The 10,145-nt window shown below is 39.7% G+C and overlaps 1 protein-coding gene across 1 annotated transcript; it reads left to right on the forward strand.

Moving 5' to 3' along the window:
- Positions 1–8,278: 8,278 nt before the first annotated feature.
- Positions 8,279–9,553, forward strand: LOC126584279 (uncharacterized). Its single transcript, XM_050248716.1, has one exon. It carries the CDS (start codon positions 8,279–8,281, stop codon positions 9,551–9,553), a length of 1,275 nt encoding a protein of 424 aa, XP_050104673.1.
- The last annotated feature ends 592 nt before the right edge of the window (positions 9,554–10,145 follow it).

A 10,145-nucleotide genomic window follows, 5' to 3' on the forward strand; every position in this document is an offset into this window, starting at 1 on the left:
AAAATTTTGGCAGCTAGTCTTTCTCATATTGTTCAACGCATTATTTCTCCACAACAAGATACTTTTATACCTGGGCGACATATCATAGATTGTATTGGCCTTTGTTTTCATAATGTTTCAATGTGCTTGACAAAAAATCTCATGGTGGTAACATGGGAGTTAAAGTTGATATAGCTAAGGCTTTTGATACTTTAGATTGGTCCTTTCTATTGCGGGTGCTTAATAACTTTGGGTTTTCCATTTGTTTTATGGACTGGGTTTCTACTATCTTAAGATCTGCTAAGCTATCCAGCTTAATCAATGCTACCCGCGTCGTTTTTTCTCTTGTTGTCGAGGAGTGCGCCCTCTCTGTTACTTTTCTATCTAGCTGAGGAGGCTTTATCAAAGGATCTGAGTCGATTTCAACTTGATGGGCTTACTAAGCCAATTTTTACTCCAAGAGGTTGTATTTATCCTTCTCATGTTCTTTATGCAGATGACTTATTCATTTTCTATAGAAGTGATGGTGTCACACTATGTAATTTGCAAGGTTTCTTCAATAGATATAGTAGGGTCTCTGGTCAATTCATCAATAAGGATAAAAGTACTTTCTAGTTGGGCTTACTTCAAGGCATCGCAAAGTTGTGGTCGAGAGCTACATGGGATTCAAAGAAGGTAAAGTACCGTTTGTCTATTTAGGAGTTCCAATTTTTTGTGGCAAGCCTAAGAGGTGTCATCTCCAACCCTTGGCAGATAAAGCTAAAGCTAAGTTAATAGGTTGGAAGGGAAGACTTTTATCTCCTCCTTGGTTGCTCCAGACATGTTAGAAAATTTGTATTTTCCAATTGCAAGGCAGGGTATTCCATTGCTCTCACACATTTCGAGAAGGGAATGCAATTGCTGACAAATTAGCCAATTTAGGGCTTCTCTCATCTCCACTTGTTTGGCATGCCCCTCCTCCTATAGAGATTTTTCCTTTTTTGAACTCAGATTTCTTGAGCTGCCAGCCTACTGGTTTGCTTCCCCTTCTTAACATGTGAATTTTTTTTCCTAATTTTTTTGGATTTTCCTTTTTGTTTTGCAACTTGTCTTGCAGGTTCTTACCTTTTAGGTTTATAGAGGGGTCTGAGCCTATGTCCACCCAATCATTTTCAAGAGAGGTAAGGTCTATGCCCCCCTCTTTTCCTTGTATTTTCTTTTTCAAAAGGAGTAAGGTGTATCTCCTTCGCGCTTTTCTTGTATTTTGTTTTTCTTGCTCTATGAGAGGCAAGATTTATGTCCTCCCTAACGAGGTTTAACTCTTTTTTCATATCAATAAAATTCTCAAGTTTTCCAAAAAAAAAAAAAAAAAAAAAGGAAAAACACCCTTGCAGTACAAAGTAGTGATTGCCAAAACTCTCTAGCCGAATTTTCCAATTCAAAACTTCCAACTCCTAGGGTTACAAAGCTCAGCTAAAATATGCTAAGTTAAGCATTAAAATCCTACCTAAAATAGGATTCCCAAAATCTGGAAATACAATTAAATAAAGGGAACTTTAATGAAAAGGGTTTGGACTAAGTTTATTTTAACAAAAAACCATCGTATAAACTTTATTTAATGAAAAAGAATTAAATTTTAATGAAAAACCCTTAAATTTTAATATAAAAAAAGGACAAAAAAACTTAAGTTTTAACGAAAATGACACAATTTAAAAAAAAAACAAAAAACCTGACGCGCGCGCAGTACATGTACACTGTTTATGAAACTAAACATTGTTTATAAAACTGAACACTATTTATGAAACTGAACGGTACTATACTATTTATTAGTTCAATTTCATAAATAGTGTCTAGTTTTGTGTCCACTTTCATAAAATGATGTCTAGTTCTTGATCATGTTTCATAAATAATGTCTAGTTATTGGGTCCAGTTTCATAAATAATGTATAGTAATTGGTACAATTTCATTAATAGTGTCTCTTTCTTGGTCCAGTTTCATAAATAATTCATAATTATTGTCTAATTCTTACTCCAGTTTCATAAATAAGTGTTTAATTCTTGGTTCAGTTTCATAAGGTTTGAAACTTAGACCCTTATTGGTGAAGTTTTATAAATAGTGTTTAATTCTCAGTAATTATATTTAAAAAGCTGTTTGTGGATTGCTTATGATTTGTGGGCGATACTTTGGGATTTTGGGTTAGTAATGGAGCGGTCAAGCATGCAGACCATGGAGGGCCTTACATTGAAGTTTGGTACGGGTTTATCCTTATCTGAGAAGGAAAAGGGTGGGGTTAAGATTGGCAAGAAGGAAGTTGAGGGCGTTTTGCTGGGTTTCCAATATAGTGTGGTTGCACAAGTGTTTACAAGGAAGGAGGTTAATGACAATGGTTTCATTGACCAGTTTACTAATCTATGGAGAGGACGGGAAGGGGTGTCAATTAGGGCTTTGGGTGGGGCACAGTTCATGGCTAGATTTGTTGGTCAGTGGGACATGTGTCGTGTATTGGAGGCAGAGAAGCCATGGCTATTTCGGGAGGATCTGGTGCTGGTTGTCGATGGGGCTCGTCATAATCAGAAGGCAGAACCCTTACACTTGGTATCTATATGGGTGCAACTGCATAACGTTCCTCCTTTCAGTATGACAGAGGCGGTTGCTTTGACTATTGGAGGATTGGTTGGTAAGGTGCTAAGGGTGGATAAGGATGATGGGAGAGATTGTATTGGACGATTTTTGCAGGTGAAGATTTCCTTCGATGTTCGTGAACCACTCATAAGGGGTGCTAATGTAGAATTCCCTGACGATGGGAGTATATGGGTGGACTTCCGCTATGAGGGTTTGCCTAGCTATTGCCTTATCTGTGGCACGATGGGGCATGTTACGTGACGGTGTGGGGATGGCAATATTGGTGGTGAAGGGGTTTTAGATGACGCTTTGGAAACTTTATGTGCATTTAAAGGATTAGATGCGGAGTTTGACTTAAGGGGGAATCCTTTTGTGAAGCGTGGTGATCTGCAAAGAGGACAGAGGGGGATGACGAGTGCGTCTTCTTCGTCAAACTGGCGGAGACAAGGGGGCTCTACAGAAGGTAAGGAACAAGAGAGGCAGCGGAGGATAAAAGAGCAAGCTTTCGATGCAGGTCTTATTGGTCCGAGAGGTGTCATTGCTGAGGGTGCTGGGATGGTATTGTTAAATAATCCGCCAGATTAGGATGTCGAGTTTAGGGCAAGTAGTGAGGTGGTGCAACCAGGCCATGATTTTGATCTTAATATTCCTATTATGGTTAGCCAGGGAGGTAATCAGGACGAGGGTCCTTGATGCGAAAATTATCTTAACACACAAATTTAACCCTCTTTTGACAACTGTAGTATAAGTATAAGTAGGGATCGTTCTGGACCGGGGATTAGGAGGGTTTGCTAATAACCTCTAAACTGACTCAAAAACATAAAACTAAACTTAAAACCACTTAACAAGACTCACAAGACTCAAAGCAAACTTAAAATACTCAAAACAGCTTAAAACAACCAAATAAACTTAAACTAAACACTAGGAATGACTTTGGACAAAAATTGACTTTTACTTGAATCAAAACACATAAAAACACAAACTAAAATAGATTTGAAACACTTTGAAACAAGAAACTAAAAGGGGGGTTTTGATTTGGATGAAGTTGAAACAAACAAACAAGTATGAAAAACCAGACAGATTATAAAACAAATGTGAGAAATAAGATGATGGATGGGATAGCTAGAAGCTTTTTCTCCACACATGATATGTATGCAAACAACTCGATTTCCAGTTACTACTTCATTGAATTATGAATGACAATGCCCCAAATTAACCGTAACATCACTAGTTAACTCTCAGATTTTCCTTGTTTTATTGGATTGGATGACATCATTCGACAACCCAAAACATTCTTCAAAAGTTCCCTACATGACATCATAATAAAGATACTATCAAAGATCATTACGTTTAATGAAAATCATAAACATTGACAAAGCACTTGCAACTATGACATCATGTCACTTATGCTAGGAATTGAACTTAACGCGATCGTTTATAAGCGACCTTCACTACATGTGAATATAAGTTTGTAATGATTATGTGAAACTTCCTTATATTCTAGCAACGGATTTATGCATGCCAATTAAGTGTCGACCCTTAATTAACAAATACAAATAAGTTATCAATCAAATAGTTAAGTCAATTGCATTCACGATTCAAGAGTTCATAACTGGAATTTATCAAATTATATTGCACACATAATCATGGCTTTGAAATCACCCCTAGCCAAGAGGGGTTTAGCCACTCATATTTACAACAAACGAAAGAAAATGAATTTAAACATTAGAAACAAAAGAAAGAAAACACCTAAACGCTCCAACGATCCAAGTTTGACAGCAAGTACGTCCAAGCACTTTCCTTCCCTTCCTTTACTATGGCACAAGGTGTTGGTAAGTGTTTGAAGGTTTGTTTGTATGGAGGAATGGATGTGAAGATGAATGGATGTGTTTGGATTGATTGGAGGTCATGGCAAGGAAAGGGAAATGAAGGTGCATGGAATTGTGTTTTTGTTGTCGGAATGTGTAGAATGGTTAAGAAGAAAACACTCTGCCTTGCGGCATAATGTGTCTTCCTCCCTTCTCCCTAAACTGTCCCCCTGAATGTGTCTTTGGATGGATATATTTATAGGCTAGGGAGAGGATGTAGTGGGTGGTGGTAATGAGTGGATGTAGTGGTAGGTGAATGTGTTGGGTGGTTGAAATGAGTGGATGTGTTAGGTGAAATGAGTGGATGTAGTGGTAGGTGAATGTGTTGGGTCGTTGTAATGAGTGGATGTGTTGGGTGAAATGAGTGGATGTAGTGGTAGGTGAATGGATGTGTTGGGTGAAATGAGTGGATGTAGTGGTAGGTGAATGTGTTGGGTGGTTGTAATGAGTGGATGTGTTGGGTGAAATGAGTGTGCTAAAATGGTTATTTATAAGGAGAGGATGATGCACAAACTTCAAATTTCGTCCATTCCTTTTGCTCCAAGCATATGTTATCCATTCCATGCCAAAAAATGCTCCAAAATGCTCTAAAATGCGCTTCTTTGCCACATTAACCCTTTGGACCTACAAACACACGAAAATAGCTTAAAATACTAAAATAACTACGAACTAACAACATAAATGCCAAGAAACAAGCTAACTAAGTCGCATAAATATGCTCCTATCAATCTTGTAAGGGTTGTGATGGATGGCGAGATGGTATGTGATTTATTTCTCAAGATTCAGACCCTTTCAACCTTCTTCAAATAATTGAAGTTGTGTCCCGTGGTGGGGTTAAACGGGGCCGTGAAGGTGATAGTGAAGGGCTGGAACCATTTGACATGTCCTACCGTGTGACAAAACATCATAGGTCTAAGTTGGACCAAGCGGAGACTACCTGCGAAGAGTCTCCACGATCACAATGAAAATTATATGTTGGAACTGTCAGGGTATTAGGGGGACCTGATAGTTGACGATCTGTTGGAGCAGAATGGGCTCCACTCCCTCGAGGAGGTGGCGTTATTAGAGACAAAAAATCATAGTAGAAGGTACCGTTATTTAAAGCGAAGGCTTGGAATGGCATGTATCCATGCAATCGAGCCTAGGGGAATTGCAGAAGGAATGTGTGTATTTTGGAAGGATGCCAAGGATGTGGTATTGGTTAAGTATGGTGACTTCTTTGTAGAAGTGTTAGTTGAGGATGGGATGAGGCAATGTCGATGGAGGCTTGTTGTTGTGTATGCAAGCATTGATGACCGTAAAAGAGCGCACTAATTGGATGTGTTAATGAACCAAATCAATGGGTATTCGAAACCATGTCTCATGATGGGAGACTTTAATGATTTATTGTGTGAGTCGAAGAAAGAGAGAGGCAATATTTGAACAGTTGCTAGTATGAGAAACTTCAGGAATTTTGTTACACAAACACGGTTGTTAGACTTGGGCTTCGAAGGGTACCTGTATACCTGGAGGAATAGGCGTACTGAGGGGTGCATTCAAGAACAGATTGATCGTGCTCTTGCTACAAGTGAATGGGTGCAAAGTTATCAGCAAGCGGTTGTAAAGCATGTGGTACTTGAAGGATCGGATCATGCAATGCTTGTGTTGTTCACGGAGGTGGACCAACCCAAGAGGAAAAAGAGACTTATGTATGGCCCTCCATGGAATCAGGAGGATCAATGTGCTAAGGTGGTCCGAACATGTTGGGGCAATGGGCAGGGGGATGTATCGGGCCATAATTTGTTGGCTAAATTACACCAAGTGCGACATGGTTTGGTGGGGTGGCGGAAGAAAATGGGTCGTAATGAGCAAAAAGAAATTTGTCGATTGAAGAAGATCATTCGGGAAGAGTATCCGAAGACGGTGTTTGATGAACAACGAATTCGACAATTAGAGGCTAAGCTTACACGGGCGGTGAGAATGGAAGAGCTCTATTGGAGGACAAAATCAAGAATGCAATGGTTACAGAAAGGTGATAAAAATACAAAATTTTTCCATGCACAAACATTAAAGCGGAGACGGAGGAATATTATTCGTGGGCTGGAGGGGGAAAATGGCACGTGGTGTACTGATGTGCAGCGGCTAAAGGAGATTGTTGTGGGGTATTTTCAAGTCTTATTTACTATGGATCAACCTGCAAATGTACTGGAGATAATGTCTTGTGTGCCTTGTAAGATTGGTTGTGTGGAAAATAGGGGTTTGACAGAGCGAGTTACGGATATGGAAATTGAACAAGCTATTTACCAAATGCATCCAACGAAGTCACCGAGGCATGATGGATTTAATGCTAGGTTCTTTCATCATCATTGGGAAACGGTGGGAGGAGTGGTCATGGGTATGGTTAAATCATTCTTTCAATCGGACCGGATGTTGAAAGAGGTGAATCATACTAATATTGTGCTGATTCCGAAGGTGGATAATCCTAGAAAAATGTCCCAATTTAGATCCATTTCTCTCTGTAACGTGGTGTATAAGATTATCTTGAAGGTGCTAACAAATCGGCTAAAGCAGATTCTTCCCAAGTTGATTAGCCCGAATCAATCCGTATTTGTGGCGGGAAGGCAAATTTCTGATAATATTTTGGTGGTTCATGAGCTTTTACACTCCATGCAATAAGGCAACGACGAGGGTATGAATTTTATGGCCTTTAAAAATTGGATATGGCTAAGGCCTATGATAGAGTCGAATGGCAGTTTCTGAACGCGATGTTGTATAAGTTGGGCTTTGAGGATGTTTTTTGTAAGTGGGTGATGGAGTGTGTGCAAACAGTGTCCTATAATATGTACTTAATGGGGAGGCTACGGGTTATGTTACACCGACTAGAGGATTGTGACAATGTGACCCATTGTCTCCTTTTTTGTTCCTTATTTGTGGCGAGGGCTTTTCGTCTTTAATTCATAAAGAGGAACGGGTTGATCGTATAAGGGGTATCACTGTCAATCACCTTGCTGAGCCTATCTCCCATGTATTTTTTACGGATGATTTGGTGTTATGTTGTCGGGCTACAGAGACTAAGGCTCAAAATGTTAGGGGGTTGTTGCACCTTTATGCTGAAGGTTCAGGTCAGTTTGTTAACCTGGAGAAGAGCTCTGTGTACTTTAGTGCGAGTTGCTCTCAAACCCTGAAGGATCGAATATCATTGGAGTTGGGTATTCGACAACAAGAAGGATTTGGGAGTTATTTAGGTATCCAAGTGGACTTTGGGGCTTCAAAAAAGACAGTGTTCGAAGAGGTGCGGAATAGATTGGATAAGAGGATTAATGGGTGGGCGAAGCAGTTTCTGTCGGTAGCTTGGAAGGATATATTAATTAAAAGTGTAGCTTCTGCTTTACCTATTTATACAATGTCACGTTTTCAACTCTCGATACAGTTGGCAAAGGAAGTTGAGTAGGTTATTGCTAGGTTTTGGTGGCGAGATCAGAAGAACAAAAAGGGGGTTCATTGGATGGCCTAGAGAAAGGTTGCGAAGAAAAAGTCAGATAGAGGTCTCGGTTTTAAAGAAATAATTGCTTTTAATTTAGCCATGCTCGCTAAAGTTGGGTGGCGAGTGATATGTAATCCGGAGTCTGTTGACTAAGGTCTTGCAAGCAAAATATTTTCCATCTTCATCATTTCTTGAAGCTCCGGTGGGTCGAGGAACATTGTGGGGATGGAAGGGATTATTATAGGGAAGGCAAGTATTGAACGCGGGTAGTCGATGGAGGGTGGGGGATGGTACACATGTTCGTATTCTAGCCGATCCTTGGTTACCTACACCACGAACTTTCAAGTCGTTATCCAGGCATATTGACATGCCTAGCAGGGTGTCTGATCTTATAACTATTGATGCGAGATGGGATAGGCCTCTTGTTGAACGATGCTTTCGTCTGGAAGAAGCTAGTGTTATTCTTTGTATGCCTCTTAGTCAACATGGGTGTCCAGATCGCCTTATATGGCATTATACTCGTAATGGGCTATACTCAGTTAAATCTGGGTATTTAGTTGCTCAACAAATGGAGACAAATGGAGAACTTAGGCGCAAGAGTGGAGGGCAGTCTAGTACGGAAGACGAAAAGGATTCAACATGGGCGGATTTGTGGCGGTTAGAGGTTCCCCCCAAGCTTTGTCATTTTATTTGGAGGGGATGTAGAAATATCCTTGCCGTACGTAATAATTTGAGAAGACGGGGGATTCGGATAAACATCGGATGTCCATTATGTAATGAAGAGGTGGAAACACAGGTACATTTATTTTTTCGATGTCCATTTGTGAGGGTATTTTGGTTTGGTTCCCCGCTTCAGTTAGATGTTGTGACAGTGGAGGGTGGAGATTTTTTGGAGTGTTGGAAAAGCTTGTGTAACAAATTTGGAGACCTCCAAGACGCAGGACATTTTATTAGGTGGGTTAGTTGTGGCTTGTGGAGGATCTGGAAGTGTAGAAATAGTGTTGTGTTTAAGGGGATCTTAATACCCCCGTGTGCTGCTTTGGAGCTTCTTAGTCAGCAGGTGTGGGAGGTTGTTAATAGTGGTGGGAAGACGGTACAGCAGCCTAGGGCTAAGCAGCAACCTGCCAGGGAGATTCAGGGTTTTTGGTTGAAACCACATTTTCGTACTATGAAGGTAAATTGTGATGGGGCTTGGTGTAACCAAACAAGTGTGGGAGGTTGTGGGTGGGTTGTTAGGGACTTCGTGGGGATATTCCAAGCTGGTGGTGGTATGGGAAATTTATTATGTGGATCTAGTTTGATGGCGGAAGCGGAAGCAGTGAGAATGGCTATGTTGGCTTGTGTGGAGTTGGGTGTTGAGATCGTTCAGGTAGAGACGGACTCGAAGGTTTTGGTGGATATGATTAAGGGGGATTTACTTACGGACGCGGCTTTGGAAGGTATTCTTTGGGATGTTAAAGCTTTACGCCAACAAATGCGGGTAGTAGAGTTTCTATTTACTCCTCGTGCCTGTAATAGGGTCGCGCATCAAGTGGCTTCTTATGTCATGCATGTGGAGGGTTCACATATATGGGTTGGGTTTGAACCGGAGTGGTTGTTTAACACTCTAGCGTTTGATGTAAACATTACAATTCAACTTTAATATTATTTATTTTTCGAGGAAAAAAAAATTAGCAAATTAAAATTTCCTCACTTTTTTCATATACCTACAATAATAAATGTAGCTCTCCATCCAATTTCTTGAGCTTGGGTGTCATCTTCGAGAAATTTTTCCTTGCGCCCGTAACACAAATGATATACCACATGTTATTATATAAGTGTAGTGGAAATTTTTATTTTTTATGTTATTAATTTTTTAACACAAGATTCTCACAACTTGTATGGAGTGTACCATCTCGTGTTCTGGGCACATTTAAAAATTTCTCATCATCATGACTACTATTAGAAAACAACACCACAAAAATAAAAGAGGAGAATGTAATTCAATTCAATTTTTTTTTATTCTATGCAAAAAAAAATAAAAATAAAAAAGCCTATTAATGTAGCTGAAAGATGGGACAAAAGATAGGAGAAAAAAAAGTGGGCTGGGGGAGGCGGTGTACGTGCCCAGCACTAGTGGGTTTGTTATGTGTTTTTTTTTTTTAAGTCTTTTGTCCTTATTATTAAAATAAAGTTAGTAGGTGGTTTTTTATTAAAATGTAAAGATTTGAAGCCCTTATTATTAGTTTTCCTTT

Source organism: Malus sylvestris, chromosome 10, assembly GCF_916048215.2.
Source record: "Malus sylvestris chromosome 10, drMalSylv7.2, whole genome shotgun sequence".
NCBI classification, from domain to species: Eukaryota; Viridiplantae; Streptophyta; class Magnoliopsida; order Rosales; family Rosaceae; genus Malus; species Malus sylvestris.

Bases quoted from the DNA above. Each gene is read 5' to 3' on its own strand.
- LOC126584279 (XM_050248716.1), top strand. From the start codon at position 8,279: ATGCCTAGCAGGGTGTCTGATCTTATAACTATTGATGCGAGATGGGAT.